General features: G+C 42.0%; 1 protein-coding gene across 2 annotated transcripts in view; it reads right to left on the bottom strand.

Annotated features, from left to right (window-relative positions):
- Nmt2 (N-myristoyltransferase 2) overlaps window positions 1-19,389 on the bottom strand; it is a 36,621-nt gene extending 17,232 nt beyond the window's left edge. The window contains exons 1-4 of one of the 2 annotated variants that reach the window (XM_051151314.1): window positions 19,193-19,389; window positions 3,531-3,666; window positions 3,057-3,099; window positions 1,519-1,568 (exon numbers count right to left, since the gene is read on the bottom strand). In XM_051151314.1, coding sequence (XP_051007271.1) covers window positions 1,519-1,568; window positions 3,057-3,099; window positions 3,531-3,666; window positions 19,193-19,302 — 339 coding nt within the window. In that variant the 5' untranslated portion in view covers window positions 19,303-19,389. The remainder of the gene's footprint in view (window positions 1-1,518; window positions 1,569-3,056; window positions 3,100-3,530; window positions 3,667-19,192) is intronic. The other variant, XM_051151315.1, reaches the window with a different exon arrangement.
- Window positions 19,390-19,928: the final 539 nt, after the last annotated feature.

Genomic DNA, 19,928 nt, shown 5'->3' with positions numbered 1-19,928 from the left:
TCTTTCTCCATTTGAAATACAAAACACTGTCTACCCTGTGGCAGCCTCGTTTACTGGGTTTATATAGGTTCCTGACATTGAAATTATCTAGTAGACAAAGCTGTGAAATATAACTGGAACAGTGCAATGCGGTACTGCCTCCACTTAGCACCCATCAGTACAGCTCTATTACCCCTGAGTCTGAAAGCTGTTTCTCTTATGCACTAGTCAAAACAAAAACCATAGAGCTATATCTTGATGACACATACAAATTAAAGATAATACTTTCCTGTTCTAACCTTGTAATCCTTCTCCCTCTCTATTCCTCTTGCCCTTCTTTCACTTTTGGGAGTGGTACTAGATATTGAGGCCAGAGCCACACACATGTTAGATAAGATAAGCAATGCTCTACCACTGAGCTATACTCTAAGCCTTTTACAAAATTAATTTGAGACATGGCTTCACTAGGCTGTCCAGGCTGACCTTGAATTTGAGATCCTCCTTTATTGGCTTCTCAAGTAGGACTGTTAAAAGCATGAACCACAATACTTGGATCTGCATTTTTTTCAGCTATTTTGTTCATTTGACTAAGCACAAATATTAAAATGTAATATAATTCTCTTATAACAACAAAATAGTGCATATCCAGCTACTCTTAGCTCATATATGTAAACTGTTTTAATTTAAATTTTTGTTTTGGCCTATAGATTTTGTATCCATAATCTCATGTGAAGTATTTAATTTCATCCAATTTCTTTTCATTAAAAAAAAAAAAAGCTTGGATCTGTTTCATTTTCCAACACTTTAAGTAACTGATGAATTAATAACCTCTTGAGCTTCTAGCATACTGTACTAAGAGACCTACAACAGGAACCAAGCTTATAAGGAAGTACATTTGCTTGAAGTAACAATACTTGAAGAAACATTTAACTCTGGCTTGAAAATGCAAAGCAGAATTCAGGATTTAAAAATATACCTGTGTATAGAGCCTATGCTGAGTTTGCTGCGGTGACTTTTCTTTTCTGATAATTAAGTCTTCCAGGGCACATTAAGAGTGAATTCCTTTGCAGCAATCATGAAGCAGCATCTTGGTTCTCAAAGAGCCAATGGGTGCAGCTCCAGGAAGACACTAGAGTGGTTTATACGTGCTGCCTGCACAGTGGCTATGCTGTGCTACAGGTAACAGCTATTTGTGACACATCTATATCCAATGCTCACTATTTAAATGCTTTCTGAAAATAGGTTTAGATAAGTACAATTTCCAAACCTATAATGTCAAAGTAAGGAAATTCAGCTAATTTGTTTGTTTGTTTAAACTTTGTGTTACTTCTGAGGTGCTGGGGATTAAATGCAAATCTTGTACATTGTGCTTCGCAAATGCTCAACCACTGGGCCACACTCCCAGCATTAGGATTAATGTTTTTTTTTTCTTTTTTGAGACAAGGTCTCCCTATGTAGCCCAGGCTGGCCTCGAACTCACAATCCTCCTGCCTAGACCTCCTGGGTGCTGGGATTACAGGCGGGCGCCACCACGCTCACCTTATGATACATTCTTAAATCTATCCATTCACCTTCCATAGTATCACCACCTGGGGAGAAAGGCGAGAATGTGCATTAGCCCCAATTAACTACCCACTATTATGTTCCTACCTAAGAGGCAGGAATTCCTTTTTCTTTCCACATCTGTTTCCTAAGAATACTAAATATCACCTACATCCTTTGCCCATTACTTTCTAAATTGAATACCTTAGGAAAAATATGTCCAAGTCTTCTGCCACTAAAAAGCCTGTAAGAAAGGGTTGGGGTTATTGCTCAGGTGGTAAGGTGTTTGCCTGGCATGCACCTGGCCCTGGGTTCAATCCCCAGCACCACATACATAAATCTGTTAAAAATCCAGACAAGTATCACTGTAATTTTAATCCTTGATTATAGACCAGATTATTCTCTAGATGTAATAGTTTGACATTATCTACAGCTGTCGTATTTATGGGGGAAGGGTGCCCCAGTTTTTAAAAAACAAATGGTGGGCAAAAGCCCACATTAAAATACTGTTGACTGGCTTCTAATATTAAAAAACAAAAACAAAACTCTCTACTATATATGCTAACAATAGTTCCTCCTGCTCAGCTGGAGGCAGTTTCTTATCAGTGCCCAGAAGGGAAAGGAAGTGCTTAGAATCCCTGAGGGTAGTAAAGGGATGGGTAAAGCCAATGGCATGGTAGAAGCAAAGAGCTGCCCACAACTGCAGGTAAGTGACGCATTTATCTGCTGAAGCAACACCAAGAAATGAGAAAAATATTTGCAAGCTGATGGCGGTATCCCAATTTATCTTGGAAGTTATGTCTAGAGGAACAATGATCACCTGAGACCAAAGGAAAGCTAGGGAGAAAGGCTCAACTTTGTTCTTTCCCTCACAGTTACTCAGGGCCAAACTGGGGCAAGCATCTATCCTTTTCAGAGACATAAACCAGGTACAATCACATCAAAACTACCCACAGACTGATTTATATAACATAATAAAATTTCATGTGGAAAAAAAACCCTAAAATCCACATAATTTTCAGGTGCTGCCTTTTGTTGTGTGCACTGTATTTTAGAAAACAAAGCCACCTCCATGTGGGGGAAGAAATGGACTTTCCAGGATAAACAGGCTCAAAGAGATACAGTACACTGTGAGTAATGGAGCAGGGCCAAGTGCCAGCTCTTGGAGCTACCACCCTGCCCAGAAAGATTTACTTGAAGCTACAACCATCAAAATCATCCTTTTTATTATGTTTCTATTTCAGCTCCTCTGGCTCTGGTTTCCTGTAGCACCAGGAATGTGTTCTCCTGCGTGTAGGAAGGAGGATCTCCATAAACAGGGATGGCTGCCAACGGCATCAACAGATCCACGTTCAGCACAACTAGCTCTCTGTTCAGCAGGCCAACTGCCAACACTGGGGCCAGGTGTACAACTAGTTCGGTCTGTAATAGGGGTGTCCTAAGGGAGAACATGAAGAGGTGTTCCCCACCCTTGGCAATGGCATGAGGGATGGCCACTGCAGACCAGGCTGATTCAAAGTCAACAGAAGACTTACCCATGGCTGCTCCCGCTGAAATCTGCTGCCAGATGGCGTTGTGCTATGCAGGTAATTAGACAGACACCCAGAAAAATTAAAATGTGAATATCTTCTGAACTAAAAGTAATCACAGATTAAGTGTAACTTCAAAAACAAACAAACAAACAAACAAACAAAAACACCAAAAAACAAAACCTAAAAACAAAACCAACAAAAAACAAAACAAACAAAAAGCAAAAAAATATCTTCTACCAGGCTTCTATGACTATGATCTACATACTACGACAAGAGAAGGAGAACTGAGGTGGCTGCACACAGAGAGAAGCCCAGTGTGTACCTCTTGGTTATACGGGTGCCACAGTGAGCTTCAAGGAGGCTGTGAACATCTCCAGTTACTTGTACCATAGGAAACACTAGCTACGCATCTATCCCGCCCAAACCCATCTCTTCTGCTTTGGGAAAAACAGCTGTGGCAAGAAAACAGGCTCTCACTTTTGAAGACTGCTGGATTTTAATCTCCTGGGAGTCAGATGCAGAGTCGGACTTGGTACCCCCAGAATTTGGCTTCTCCTTTTTTCTCTTCTGTTTCTTCTTTTTCTTTTTTGCTCCCAAATCTCCTCCAGGGCTTCTGTAGGAAATTCAAGGAGGGTGAAACAAACCAAAGGGGGGAATCATTATATAAAACTGAATTGCATAAAAGCCATTACTTAGAAAAACATGTGATCTGCACAGTGAAGGACAACTATGTTAGACTGTGTGATGTGAGTGTCAGGTTGAGATGTCCAATAGCAAACGTGGTTCTTGCTCCGTCACATGGTAGGCATTCAGATATCTTCTAAACATAAAAATTATAGATACAAGCCACATTCATTAACTGAAGCCAAAGAGCATTCAATTACTCTACTACCCACCTTTTACCCAGCCCCTAAAGATACACCTGGGTCTAAAGAGATGGCTCAGAGGCTAAGTGTACAGGCTGCTCTTGCATAGAAACTATGTTTGATCTGAAGCATCCACACGGCACTCACAACTGCCTCTAACTCCACTTTCACAGGATCCAATGTTCACTTGGAACCCCAGACATGCATATGGTGCATATACATACATACAAACAAAACACTCAGGCATTAAACCATCTTTTTTCTTTCTTTTTTTTTGTTTTTTTTGTTTGTTTGTTTTTTTGAGACAGGGTTTCTCCGTGTAGCCTTGACTGTCTTGGACTCGCTTTTGTAGACCAGGCTGGCCTCGAACTCACAGCAATTCACCTGCCTCTGCCTCCCAAGCACTGGGATTAAAGGTGTGTGCCACCACGCCTGGCCCTTAAATGAAATTTTTAAAAAGAGCTACATGTATAAAAATATTTATTATAGATACCTCTTTGGTATAACACTATTCATCTTTCTTCGTCATTCATTGACTTTGCACATACTAGACAAGCACTCTGCTCCTGATTTGTGTCCCTAGTCTATTAAAATACTTATCTTAAATAAGAGAAAAAAACCTTTTTCCACATTTGAGGAATTTTTCTCTGATTAAACATTTTTCTCTCAATCAATAAAAACCTCTAAGGTTTGTGTCAGTAAAATGGCTTAGTAGGTAAAGACACCTGCCACCAAGCATGACATCCTGAGTTCAATCCCTGAGACTCATAGAGGGGAAGGGAGAACTGACTCTTGCAAATTGTCCTGACTTTCACAGGCACAACATAGCATTGTGTACTTATGTACACGTCAAAAAACATTATTGGTTAATTGTTTTTGCTTGGAACCCTTTTCACTTCTGTATTCTGGAAACCACCACTCGATATGGTGACACATACCTTTAATCCCAGAATTCAGGAGGCAGAGACAAACAGATCTGTGACAGCCTGGTCTACAGAGTGAGTTCCAGTACAGCCAGGGCCACACAGAGAAACTCTGTCTTGAAACAACCACCACCACCACCACCACCACAACCAAACAAAAGAACCTAAACAACAAAATAAAACAACAGAAAGCCAGTCCAAAATAGCCCTCCCAAATTCCTAAAGCACTTTCTTACAACAGGATAGGGGATGAGCAGCCTTAGCTGGTGTGCATGATTGGAACTACATGAAATCGTCAGTGTACAATCCAGAAACGTTTGTCCTGTATGGCCCAGACTTTCTCGAAAGCAAATGTGTGTATGTGTGTGTGAACTTGCTTTGTAGAGTCTGGCCTTGAACTCAGAGATCCAGCCACCTGCCTCTGCCTCTCTGAGTGCGGAGATTACAGGCGTGCTCCATGTCTGGTGCAAATATACTTCTAAGACAGAGGAGCAGATACAGAGACATTAAAAACACCAGATTATTTCATCAGAAATCCCTTAAATAACTTGTATCACCTATAATATAAACTAGGACAGCTTTGAGATGCACTTTTCTATTAATTAAATTCTGAGAGTTAATTAATACTACTCACCCAGGCTCTCTCCCTAAACTGTATTGCTGAAACTATTATTATTATTATTATTATTATTATTATTATTATTATTATTATTAATATCATTATTATTATTATTAATTTTTTAAGATAAAGGCTCCATTGTACAGCCCTGGCTGTCCTAGAACTCATGATGTAGACCAGATTGGCCTCAAACTTACAGAGACACAACTGCCTTGGTCAGGCTTATTCTGAGGCCTGGGACTTAAAGGAGTGTGCCACAATGGCCAGCTTAAAATTGTATGTTTAAATTTTGGTATAATAAAGAATATAATATACTCGGCCAGGCGTGGTGGCACACATCTTTAATCCTAGCACTTCGGAGGCAGAGGTCAGCAGATCACTGTCAGTTCAAGGACAGCCTGGTCTATAGAGTGAGACCAGGACAGCCAAGGCCACACAAATAAACCCTGTCTGGGGTAGAGGGTGGAGGATATATATACTCAACTTTTTATTAGGCCTAGTTTATAAATTTTCCCTTCTCTTGCTCATCTGAAAACCAAAAGTGGCAAGGAACTACTAAAACTGGCACCAAATTCATTATCTCTTCTTCCAAATTTGCATACATACTCCAACCTTCCCAACCCTCTAATGAGGACAAGCTGCTTTTCCATTTCTCAGAAGCCTTAAAGAAACTAGGATGGGGACTAAGAGCTCACTGGGGTACATCCTCATAGTACTAGCACAACCACAATAAAAAATAGAAGGGCTAGAAATTGTGTGCTATATCTGTAATGCCAATATACAGTAGAACAAGGCAGAAAAACCATGCATTTGAGGCCAGGCTGCCTCAAATATGACTACTGGCAGTGACAATAAGTAGAAGCTGAAGTATAGCCCAGCATGTAAGACTCCTGCAGAGGACCCAGGTTTGGATCCCACCACCCACACCAGGCAGCTCATAACCTTCTGTAAGTCCAGTTCCAGGAATTATGACACCCTCTTACGGCCTCCATGGGTAACACACATGTGTGGTGTGTACTACAGAAAAGCAGGCACACACATACACACCAATAATAGTGGTAGCAGCAGTAACAACAACAACAACAGAACAAAGATTAACTGAATTACAAAGAATACAAAACAATAAAGCAATTTTGGGATGTGTGAGTTTCTCAGAACTGATTTATCTGTGCGAGTGTGCATGCACATGTCAGTGAGTGTGTGTTGTTTAAACAAGCAGAGGCCAGAAGAGGGTGTCAGATGTCCTTTACCACTCTCTGACCATTCCTCTCAGGCCAAGTTCTCTCCCTGTACCTGGGGTACACAATTTCTACTCTAGGTTATAAGCCAGCAAAGCCCCAAGTCCTGTTTCTGCCCCCTTAGGAGCTGTGGTTAAAGGTATGCATGGTACACCTGGGTTTTTATGTGGCTGCTCAGCAGCAGACACTCCTCATCACAGAGCCAACTCTCTAGTCTCTTCTCAGAACTTTCAATAATTCCCAGTGTAATCTAGCAATTATAACCTCAGGTTTCTAAATAAAAAAATAAGAGCATACTTATACAGAAATTTGCAATGTGAACATTCATAATAGCCCTGAATGGATAAGGAAAATGTGGGATATCCATATAATAGATTACTATTCAAAAAGTTTAAAAACGTAGCACTTATTTTTGTAAGAAGCCGTTTATATAAAATATCCAAACAAGCAGACCAAGGAAATACAACATAGATTTGTGTTGTCAGGAGCTTAACAGGAAGGTAGGATATTTAATATCGATTGTCACCTTGACAGTCTAGGCTCAAAGAGACAAACTTCTGAGCCTTCCTGTGAAGCATTATGTAGATTAGGCTAAATGAGGGGGGGGAGGCCCACTCCAAGGACTGGGGTCCTAGACCACATGAAGCAAAGCAAACTGAGAGCCAGCGTGCATCTCTTTAGCCCTGCCTATAGGTCCAGTGTGAGCCCTGCCTATAGGTCCAGTGTGAGTAGCCTCCACCTGCTCCTGCTGCCTTCACTGTCCTCACTACAGACAACTATATTCCCACAAATTCCCAGAATCATAAATTGTTTCAGTTAAGTATTTTTTGTTTTGAGGAGAAAGTGCACTTAGGGGACAGACTGCGTAAGGATGTGGGTTTCGTTCTGGGAAGATGAAAATCACTTCTAAAACAGACTATGGTGATAGCTGTACAACTCTGTGGATGTTATAAAAGCCACTAAACTGTTTGTTTTCAATAGGCAAATTACATAGTATATAACTTACATTTCAGTAAAACTTCTTAAAATTATTAACGAGGGAACTCCTATGCCTGGGGTAGCAGGATAAAGGAGGCTTGAAAAGACCCCAAACTGACCTAGAACCATAAGAGCAACTTAACTGGAATTTGCTTCCTACAGATATCCATAGGCTCTGAAAGAAAATGTATGGCAGAAAGCGGTGTCACAAGCCTGAGTAGACAAGAGGCTGAGTAGGAACCAGGATAGTAAAAGAAATTTTTTCAGAAAAAAAAGTTCTACGTGGAATTCAGCTAAGTCTGATTCAGACTCCTGTTTGAGGAAGATCACCAAGTCCAGAAAGGCAATGGTGGAAATCAGGGTGCCTCTTCATAAAAATCTCTCTAGCTTTAAGAAGAGTTCCATGCCAGGCGTGGTGGTGCACGCCTTTAATCCCAGCACTTGGGAGGCAGAGGCAGGCAGATCGCTGTGAGTTCAAGGCCAGCCTGGTCTACAAAGCAAGTCCAGGACCGCCAAGGCTACACAGAGAAACCCTGTCTTGAAAAACAAAAACTAAGACCAAAAAAAAGAGTTCTATGCCCCTCTTCCCTGAGATTATGCATGAAAGATCCAAACAAGTTCTAAATTTTGCTATTGTGAGCTGGGAATGTGTGATGGGGATGGGATTCTGGGCCTTGTTCACACCTGCCATTTCATCCAATTCACTCCATCTCTGCATTGGAAAGGTCAAATTCTGAACGTGCTACAACAGCAAAATGTAAAAGTTCATGAAATGTATAGACAAGACTTACTAGAGGAGCAATGGACTAGAGCTTCAGAAATATTTCAGTCTGCTGGGTGGTGGTGGCACAGGCACTTGGAAGGCAGAGGCAGGCAAGTCCAGGACAGTCAAGTCTACATAGAAAAACCCTGTCTTGAAAAACAAAAGAAAACAAAACAAAAATCACTGTGTCCTGGAGACTGCCCACAGAAATCCAGCCTGCTCTCTGAGCCCAGTTAGTTTCCTGGCTGTCAGATATGACAACTGAGTGAGTTCTAGTCAAAGGAGCACAAGTGGAAAAAGTGTGTGCTTCTTCCTGCTGGCCCTAGCATGTTCTTTCTTTCCCAGGGCTGATGGGATATAGATATAGGTCTAGACAACAGAAGATGGCAGAGCCACACACTGGGGGATGCACACTCAGCCCTTAAGTGATAGAAGAAACAAGAGCCCTTCTGAATAACTTCTGACCACTAAATGTATTGATATATATACTAAGACAGGAATTCCCACGGTATCAGGGCCTATCATAGTGGCGCAAACAAATCATTACTAATGTACTGATTGTAGGACACTGCAGCTTAAGGTACAGGAATACCGATTAGAATAATTAGGCTTTATAGGCTACTACCAGAAAGGTCTCTCAGCAGCTTCCCCTGTGAAACAAAAGAAATATCAGGAGTTTGATACTGACACTAGTTTATACATTTTTTTTCTTGATACCAATTTCTTGCATCATGGATGAGTGTAATCATTACATTGAAAAAAATTTAAGTAGTTTTACTATTATTATATGTGTGTATGTGTGTACATGTCAGCCATAGTGTACATGAAGAGATCAAAGTACGGCTTTCAGAAAAGAGTCTGTTTTCTTTTTCCGCTGTGAGTTCTGGGGATCAAATTTACCCTCTTAGTCCTATTACCACTCTTGTGATGTCATACTGTTTTTTCCTAATATCAATCACAGCTCAAGAGAGAAACATATTACTAAAATGCAAGAGACATGATTGTAACCACCCATGAGTCATAGGAACCTAATATATGATAAACAATGTGAATAATGAGTAGTGTTCTGGGTACAGCTCAGTGGTCTAATGCTAGCATGCACGAGGCTCTGGTCCACAACACGGCAAAAACTTAAAGGCAAATTTCTTAGTTGATGAGTATACTATTTAATGAAAGTATCAGGAAAACTAAACTCCTGTACAGAGAGAAAAATTAACTTGCTATTTGCCCCTACAATTAAAATTTTATTTTACATTTTATTTTGTTAGTGATAAATCTGGATCATCTTTGTGAAATGTGATTCATAATATTTGGATAGATTTTTATTTGCTTATCTTCAAACAAGTTATAATAGCTAGGCATGGTGAGTACCTGACTAAAATCCCAGCAGTTTGGGAGGCTAAGGCAAGGAGATCAATGTGAAATTCAAAGCAGCCTATGCTACATAATCAGACACTCCCACCCCAAAAAAAGGCAGGACAAAATAACAAAAGATTAAAACTAGCTTTCTAGCCATATAAGTGCATACATGCCCTGGTGCCCAATTTTCAAGTGAGTGAAGGGCCCAAACTTGGAAAACAGAACCTTGAAACTGAAAGTAGTGACCTTGGGCCACTAAGGTCACACCTATTCAGCACCAAACACTGCCTGCCAAATAGGAAGCATTCACTAAATATGTCTGTTGATACTAACTTTGTAAAATAAGTTACTGAAAAAATTCTTAAAGACCCGTCATAGCACTAGAGGTAGGAGCAGGAGGATCAGGAGGTCAAGGTCTTCATCAATTATATAGCAAGTTCAAGGACAGCCTAGGCTACATGAGACCTGGTCTCAAACAAAAACAAAATAAAATGAATCTAAATGTACAACCTGTAAGGGAAAAGGTAGTGACTTCAGCTATATCAAAGTTAAATATTTCATAGAAAAATGATTATACTTTTTTTTAATTTATGAGGCAAAATATAACACACATGAAAAAGTATTAATATCTAGAATACGTATGAAGCTGGGTTTTTCCCCACCACAGTGTATGTCAAGCTTCATTCAGAAAGGTAAAATAATATTCTGGAAGAGACTATAGGCATTATCTGAGCCTGGGTTTGAACTCTGATGCCTAACTTCACAACTGTATTGAGTGCATTATTTAACTTCTCTGTACCTCGGTTTACACATGTGCAAAAGGATGACATTTTTTCAATAAACAGTATTGGGAATTAATGCATAGAACTTAACTCAGTAGCAGGGCAGAAGTCACTCAGCATATGGTGAGCTATCACTGCAATGCTCTTATTTTATCCGTGCAACACAATGCTAGTTCAAACTGTACTATCTCCCTCCAACTAGAACACAAAACCTTTAAACATAGGGTTTTCAGTCTTATTTCCAGCACCTAAAATAGTACCTGGCATATAAAAGGAAGTTAGTATTTTCTGTATGAGTAAAAAAAAAAAATTTTAAAAATCACTATGAAAAAGAATATCAAAGTCTGACAAATCATAGGCTGAGGATATAAATAACCACTTCAACAAAGAAAAAGCCCTGGCAGCCAATATGCTTGGGGAAAAAAAATGTGTTTTCTACTTGGTCCACTGATCTGGCAACTATTTTAAAGTCTAATAACCTCTAATACCCTCACATACCTCTGGTAAATGTAAGCCAACACAACAACCACTAATAAAAATCTGGCATGGCCATTATCATTGTCTTCTTCACCAACACCAGCATCAAAACTGTTATCACCAACACCACACAACATCTTCGTTACAACCAGCATTATCATCACCAGCACCACTGTCATCACCGTTAAAGGAACTTAATAGAATGTAGTAACTATCACTATTACTAACACCACACATCTTTGCCACAAACAAAACTATTATCACCATCAACTTTATTATTATCATAGCATATGACCACAGCATCAGCATCATTATCACAACCACTAGCAACCAAACTCCTACATCACTGTCTCTGTAATTATCACCACTACCACCGGCAATTTTACCACTACCACTATCTCTGACATCACCACCAACCACCAGTCACTGCCCTAACCATTTACAGAGCATGACATATAGTGGATGCTGTACTACGCACCTTAGATCTGATCTGGTAAACTGTAGCACATTATTTCCACATGACAGAAAGGAAACTGAAATATGGGTCCATTAAGTACCTCACTAAAAGCAACATGTTTTGTAAAGACAAAACTAGCACTCAAATCTAGCCAAACTGCACCCAGAATCCACACCCTTATACTGTATTGCTCCTATTTGTGCATTTCTATTGACCGTCTCTTAAAGATATTTACTGAGGACTTTTGGATCTTCTTCATGATCCCATTCATGGCCTTTGAATACCTTTTTATGAATCTCTATCTTTGATCAGGTTACTATAAATCATCAGTACTCAAATGTATACATAAGCTCTGGTGCCATTGTTAGGATAACAAATCCCTTGACTAGAAGAAAAGGCAGAAAATCCAAGGTTCTTGTTCAACTTAGACAAATGTTAAATGTAGCCATTGCTCTGGTGATTAAAAAGCTGAAACTCAGCTGGGCAAGCTGGCTAAGGCTGGAACAAATAATCAGCTGTACTGGCTACTAATGCATACCCATCCTCAGTTAGGGACATCTCAGGCAAGTTATCTCATGTCCTCCGAATTCAGTAATGGATTTTACATGCAGGAAGTACAGGTAACTGAAGAAGTCATATGGATTTGCTTTTGTCAATGTCACCTGTCCAATTCCAGTATTAACTTTACTTGCTCATACCCCTTTAAAAACTACCTTCGACCACATCTTAGGGAAGAGTTGGGGGATAGAAGGACCTGAAAGGGACAGGAGATCTACAAGGAGAACAACAGAACCAACAAATCTGGGCCCAGGGGTACCTACAGAGACTGATGCACCAACCAAGGACCATGCATGGAGAGGACCTAGACCCCTGCTCAGATGTAGTCCATAGGTAGCACAGTGTCCATGTGGGCCCATAATATGGAAAACAGGTGCTGCCTCTGACATGGACCCTGTTGCCCACTCATTGATCACTTCCCCCTGGCGCGGCAGCCAAGCTAGCCCACAGAGAAAGAGAATGCAGGCAGTCCTGAGGAGACTTGATAGGCTGGGGTCAGATGACAGGGGAGGACTAGGGGAAGAGGGGGAGGGAGAGGGAGGATGGGGGCCAGGAGGAGACAAGGAAGGGGGCTACAATCAGAATGTAAAGTGAATAAATTAAGAATAAACCAACTTAAAAAGAAACACCCTTTGAACAGTGAGGACTTACTTAACTGAGGAGGAGGAACAAAAGAAAGGCACAGAGATAAACAGACCTTGGGTCTTCAATTTTTTTGTAATAAAGACTATCCCTACTTTCAGGTTACACATTGCTATGTTTAAATAAAGTCATCTTTTATTATATCTTAAATTTTATTCTAACTTAAAGTTATACCTAAGTTATTTCTGAGTTAGTTTAGACAAGTTAGATACACATTAAAAAGAACTATGCTCCTCATTTAGCAGCTTTGTGACCCTGGTCAAGTCATTTATCTTTGAGGGCCATGGCTACCTTGGCAGTAAAACAAGAGTGCAACATGGACAAGGGACAGCATGGGAGAGGAGAGAACAGTGAATAAGGAGCACAGGAAGGCCAAATTCTGTAAGGGCTGCAGGGCCTTGACAGGGACCGTCACATGGGACTGGGTACGACCCCCTAGTTATTTCAAAGTCTATACATTTTTGTCTTGTGAAACAGTAGTGGTGTTTTGAATTAGTGGTTACAGTTTTGTCTCTGTTTTTCTAAGATAAGGTTTCATGGAGCTCAGGCTGACCTCCAACTTCCTACGGTGAGGATGACCTTTAAATCTTGATCCTTCTGCCTCCACCTCCCAAGTGGATGTGTCACTATGCCTAGCTGGTAGTCGTGAAAAATGTGACACTGATAAAGAAATACAGTTAAAACATGCTTAATCTAAGTTTAAAGACAATTCCTAGAAGGAAAAAAATTGAAAATGCTGTATTCTGCAAAAGACAAGAAAATAAATGTTTAAGTATATGAAGAGAGAAATTCAAAGGCACATATTTTCTGAGTTGTCTAATATGATAGTCACCATTTGTGGAAATCTTTTTAAATAAGTTAATTTAAATGAAATTAAATTGAAAGTTTAGTTCACGAGTCATTGTGGCCATACAGCTCCATGTGATAAATGATGCCTACCGCACGAGGGACTTTTACTGCCTCAGAACATGCTAGCAAATATTCATGGCAAAAAACACAAGGCTGTCAATGAACCACAACGTATGATCTTACTTATGTTGACTGGGCACATACTGAAATGTGAGTCAGTTACACTGTCAATTAAGCTGGGATATAAAGAAACAGGATAACCAAGGAGTTTTGCTCTCTCTATACCTTTTAATTTAAATCTGCATGTTTTTACTCATATAACCAGTAAAAAGCATAAAAATATTTTCAAACTAAATTGATAAACGATTTGGTCTTCTTTAACTTGAACAACAGCTTTACTCTGTTAAAGCGAAATACACTGATAGCAAAATGTGTATGCTATCCTTAGGAACTCTGTATTTCAGCCAGGCTCTAGAGGAAGTCTGCTCTGGGCCAAAGGTGACATCACCATCTCAGATGCAAGTCTCAGTTGATATTTTATCACAGTTTTAATTATTTCTTGAACGAGGGGGATCCCTTGGGCCAGGGCAGTTAATGTATCTTTCCATTTAAACATATATTTGACAGCAGTTCACATTTCAGAAAGAGCAGCTTTGTGTGATCCTTTAAATTCCCCATGATGAGAATCCAGAGTTACAGTAAGCTTCTGCATTTCCTCTGAGTCTGTTTAGCTGACTGACAGAAGTGGCTACAGCCAATTCCAATAACTATCTAGAGAACACGACACCATCTTCAACTTTTCCCCAATAGAGGGTGGCACAAGAACAGTTGCTTTATTACTTAATTCCAAGCTTATACCCATATTCCTCGCATGGGAAAGGTTGAGGAATGGGGGAATTCAGCCCAGGTTACACAGTGAATTTTTGAGACTGAAACCTTGTGTCTCAAAAACAAAACAAAAAACAAAAGAATGCCTAAGATTTGATTTTTGTGACATATTGGGCCCTTTATTTTTCTAAGAAAAGAATTCATAATGTGTATCACCAAAAACAATCTACAGATTGAATGCAACAACTGTCAAATTTTCAACACTTTTCATAGAAACAACAAAATCCAAAAATTCATCTGGAAGCACAAAAGACACTGAGCAGCCAAAGCAAGACCGAGCAAAAAGAACAATACTGGAGGTGCCTCATTTCAAGATGCACTACAGGCCGCAACAAAAACAGCATGGTACTGGCACAGAAACACATTTGTAGATCAGTGGAATTAACAGAAGATAGGGAGTAAACCCCACAAGGACAGCCACCTGATTTTTAAGAAAGATGCCAAAAGCCCATTTTTAAGAAAAGCCAGCATCTTCAATAAATAGTGCTAGCAAAACTGGATATCCATAGTAAAGGAACAAAACTAACTCTGTACCTCTCACTTTAGGGGGGAAAAAACCAATTCAAATCTAAATATAAGATTAACAGGAGTTGCTAGAGGGAAGCCTAAAGAAAGCACTTAAAGACACTGGCAAAGGCAGGGACTTTCTAGATGTATCAAAAAGTGACAGTAGGAGCTGGCAAATGGGGCTGATGAAAGAAGACGACACATCTGACAGAAGTTATCTAGGCTCCAAAAAGTAAAGACCAAGAAACCAAACAATCCAGTCAGTAAAGAGGCAAAGGAAATCAACAGGAAGCTGTCAAAATATGAACTACAAACAGTCAATAAATATTCAAGAAAAAAAAAGTTCAGCATTCCTGTTCATTCCATCTTGTCCTCAGTATGAGAGGCTATCACTGTAGCTAGGATGATGGAAAAGGCAGCTCTTGTATGCTGCTGGTAGGAATGTAAATTAGTTTAACCAGTAATAAGGTTCCTAAACAACAACAACAACAACAGAACTACTGTATAAATCAGCTTTGCCACTCCTGGGGATATACCCAAAGAACTCTAAATCAACATAAAACCACATTTTATTATTTTGTCTCAAGGTTTTTTTTGTTGTTTGTTTTCCCCCTTTTGAGATAATTTCTGGTTATGGAGCCCATGCTAGTCTCAAACTCAAGGTTCTCAGCTTCCTAAGGCCAGGGTTATAGGCATGTACCACCACACTTGGCTAAAAAGTTTGTGGTATCAGGGATCAAACCCGGAGCAGTACACACAGTGGGCAATTGCTCTACTAGGAAAGTCCATCTCTGTACCACTCCCACCCCTGATTCCTGATAGCCGCAAAGTGAGCAATTTTACTCTTTAAATCATTCTATGCTGGGCTTCTGGCCCACCACAGACCCAAAACACTGAACTGACCACAGACAGAAAGCCCTAAAAATATGAGTCAAAAATCAATCTTTCATTCTTTAAACTATTTCTCCTGGGTATTTTCCATAGAGATGAAAAAGCTGGCTAATACAATGCTCAGTGTAGGACAAAGCTAAGGAATCTTCTAGGATGTAGTTTACAAATGACAAAAACACACCTTAGTGGGGCAAGAAGACCTTGAGTTTTAGTGGGCTAACATTGTGCTCCATCTTCAATAGTTTTACTAAATTCCTTCAGAAACTGACATGGCAGAACAAATGAAGAATGGGTAGAGTATTAGATACGAAAGACCTTGGATTACCTCTGTAGCCTCACACTGGGGTTCCTAGTAAAGTTACCTTGCAGATAACCTCTTTCCTCCCACTGCCACCTAGGACAGAAATGAAATCTTCAGTCATTTGGACTTTTCATTTGCCTGAAAGTTTTCAAGTTTCCTCAAGCTCTTTACTGAGACCTATTTACTTTATCCCAATTTTAAATCATGTGGTAAGACAAGTTATTGAAGGGGTCTTTTTAGGTAATCCTCAGTTATCTTACTTCTGCTTTTCCATATGTTATTTGAAACAATTAAAACTCCATAGATTGAGCTATCATCTCCTTAGTTAAAATTAATAATCACTCCTTTCGTCAATGTTTTGAGAATGCATAGAATTTTAGAGTGGTATGCTGCTTCTATATTTGGGTGGTCCAAACAGTTAAAAGTATACACTCTTCCCATAAAAATGAAACACGAAAATGGTGACACTTAAGTATTTTATAATATTTGTGTTACTTGCTTTAAATTAAACATAAAACCTCACATTTTGTTTACGGTCTTACAATATTACCCATAAAATGGAATAAAAAGACAATAAGGAAAAACCTGTAAAAACAAAAGCATAGTAATATCTTACTGGATATTTTTCTTTTATTTGAACCTACAGTTTCAATACAGTAAGCTAAAACAACTTGTAAATGCATTACACCAAATGTTGGGTATATATTAATCCTTTCAGGCCACAGGGGAGCTATTGAACAAATTCCTGCTCCTTATACTGACCATTGCCTACTGGCCCAGAAGCAGTACTTTGCCTATTAGAGGTAAAACATTATCTACCCATTCTCCAAAGGCTCATTATTTGTTGTTTATTTAAACTAGTAGAGAATGAAGAGGCCAAGTGAGGAAGGAAAAGTTTTATATTTTAACACTGACAAACTTAAGCTACTTAAAGAAAACTTGGGTTCCCACAAAGCACTATCAATTCATGAGCCAAATAAAACAGAATGACTTCCTTAAATTGTACTGTCTAAATGGGAATCAGAAGAGGAAAGCATTTCAGCAAGAGAATAACAGCAACTCGAGTTTCACTAATCTCTCTACATTTCAGTAGATAATAAATCCATTTATTAATTTTTCAAGCTACAGGTTATCACACATTGTCTATTCCTGGTTAAAACAACCCAACCCACCGGACAGCTCTACATTTTGATTAAGCATCCTAACATATAATTAATGTGCTGATGTATTAATCTGGAAACCTCTCAAGAGGGCTCAAAATGCCTTTGGATGCTCTTCTGGGAACTTCAGCCTATAGGAAGGCATCAGACTGTCCCGGACCAATGGATGCAGAGATAAGGAAGTTTTTGCACTCAGGGTATCCTCACCTGTGTAAGCAAGGAAGCTCTAATCCCCAACCTTAAATATCAACCAGACACAGAACAGTATTAACCCTGCAAGAGACAAGTCCAGGGTCTCCCCAGAAAGGTAACAGACAGGTGTTGAAGTTACTTGAGTGATCCATTCGCTTCTATCTGGACCCATTTCTGACAGGAGAGCTAGTGTTTCAAAAAATAAACATTCATATTTAGCTATCACAGGCAGATTTCTATTAATCATAAACAGAACTCAGGCTCAGATTTCTGTTGAATTTCCTCTACTGGCTTAAAAAAAAAATCTACACTTGAATGATAACATTCAGTACTTGCAGCTGCCACCGAACTGTTTGCTGAAAAAAATTAAAAAGCAACTCGCCAAGGGGAGATATACGTAGTCAGCTTTTCTCTTTCTTCATTTGTCATTTAATATTTTATAATGCATTTAAGATCAATAAGGCCTCCCTTCTTAAATAAAGCTTAAAGTAAACGTTGAATAAAACACAAAAATATTTGAAAGACTCTCCATGAACTGAATAAGTAAGCCATCTGTGACTCAGGCTTCCCTATCTTGTTTTTAGGCTTGACCCATTTCTACACAGTCACCATGGTTCGCAGAACCTCACTTCTAAGGGGCAGCAGGACCGACTCTGTGCCAGCGCATAGTTTGAATCCAACATGGTTAAAAAAAAAAAAAAAAAAGGCTGAGGCAAACAGCACCTACAAAAGGACACCGGTCTTTATTTAAAATGATCCCCCAATCCCGCCTCTAAAACAGAACTTCAACCAGCCTTAACCAGAAGCAGTCTTTTCTCCAACAGAGGGACAAATCAAGTCTGTGGGGGGAGAAAAGAGGGTAAGCACTGATTAAGAAGCCGATCAAGTGTTAAAAAGTACTCGGTCCATTTGGCTTTGGAGACCAGACACCAGGTTTGCAGGCAGGATAAGATCAGGGCCGCGGGAACTCGGCTCACCAGTCAGCTCTGCTCTAGAAAGCTCGGCGGGCGGGCAAGCTCTGAGGCCGCAAGGCCGAATGTCCTCAGGCGTCCGCCGAGACCTGTATACCTGTATCCTCCCACCTCCCCACCCCCTTACCCTCCGGGCGCCCCTTTCCCGGCTTGGGAGGCAGAACTTTGCGCAGCTCGGCGCCAGCAGACCCGAGACCGCCCGGGGCGCATCCCTACCCCACTGCCTAGGACCCGCCTTGCTGGTTTTCGTCTTTACAGGGGGCTAGTGGCGGCAGGGGGCTGGGGGAGGGCAGTGCGAAAGTACTAGAAGGATGCCGAGCCGCAAGCCGCGCGACTGGCATCACCCCCCTCGCCCCGACGGCCCAGGATGCCGCCACCACCACAAAGGGAAGGGCCTGGCGCCCTTGCTGGGCTCCCACCCCGAGCCTCTCGCTGTGGCTGGGTGAGGCCGGCCGGTGGGGGCGCGCGGCAGGTGACATCCGTGTCGCCGGTCCCCGGGCCCGAGTCGCAGTCTCCCCGCCCACCTCAGGCCTCGCCCACCACCACGAGCTCCCCGAGAGCCGGGAGACCCGCACCTCACAATGGTCTCGGGACCGGGGCCGCCCCTCCCGCCCCCGCTAGCGGAGCGGTCGAGGGGCTCCCGCGCGCCACGAGCGGGCGCAGGAGCCCTGAGGTGCGCGCGGTCCCCGCCCTGTCGCGCCCGCGCGCCACCTCCTACCCTTTGGCGTGTTCCGTCTCCTCCTCATTGTCTCCGTCTATTCCGCACGTGTCCTGGTCGTCCAGCTCTAGGCTCTGCTGGCTGGCCGCAGACTCGCTGTCCTCCGCCATCGCGGCGGCTCCGAGCGGCTGGGGAAGGCGGCGCTCCGAGCAGCAAGCGAGGCGCGACACGGCGGGCGCGGCCGCAGCTCGCTCTAGTGCCGCCCACCCTCGGGCCCCCAAGTCTGGAGTCTGCGGCCCCGCCCACCCCCGCAGGCCCCGCCCACCGCGGCAGGCACGGCCCCGCCCACTTGCTTGCGGCTCCCGCCGTCTAAAGCTGTCGAGCCCGCCTCAGTCAGCGTGGGCCCCGCCCACCTTGCGTGCCCTCTCCCGCCCACGTCGTCGGCTCGCCTGCCACAGCAGTCACGGCCCCGCCTACCTCGCCTTCCCACTTCCGCCTATCTGAGCTGGTGAGGCCCGGCTCAGCTCGTGGTCCTGTTTCCGCCTCAGCCAGGGAGGCCCCGCCCACCTCGCCTGCCCGCTACGGCCCAACTCGGCCGGCACAGGCCCGCCCACCTCGCTGGCCCGTTTGGCTCCTTTCTGGTGACGCGGTCCCGCCCACCTCAGCCAACAGGAGGGCGAGGCGAGGCCTACGTTTCTTCCTCGGTCTGGAGACCTGAGGCGGGGAGTTGTGGGAGAAACCGTAGAGCCCGAGCCCAAGGCCGTAGGGGACGGGGCGTGGCCTAGTTTGGGGCGCA

Source organism: Acomys russatus, chromosome 9, assembly GCF_903995435.1.
Source record: "Acomys russatus chromosome 9, mAcoRus1.1, whole genome shotgun sequence".
Classification (NCBI taxonomy): Eukaryota; Metazoa; Chordata; class Mammalia; order Rodentia; family Muridae; genus Acomys; species Acomys russatus.
Note: the sequence above shows the minus strand (reverse complement) of the source record. Positions and strands in the feature narration are given on the sequence as shown.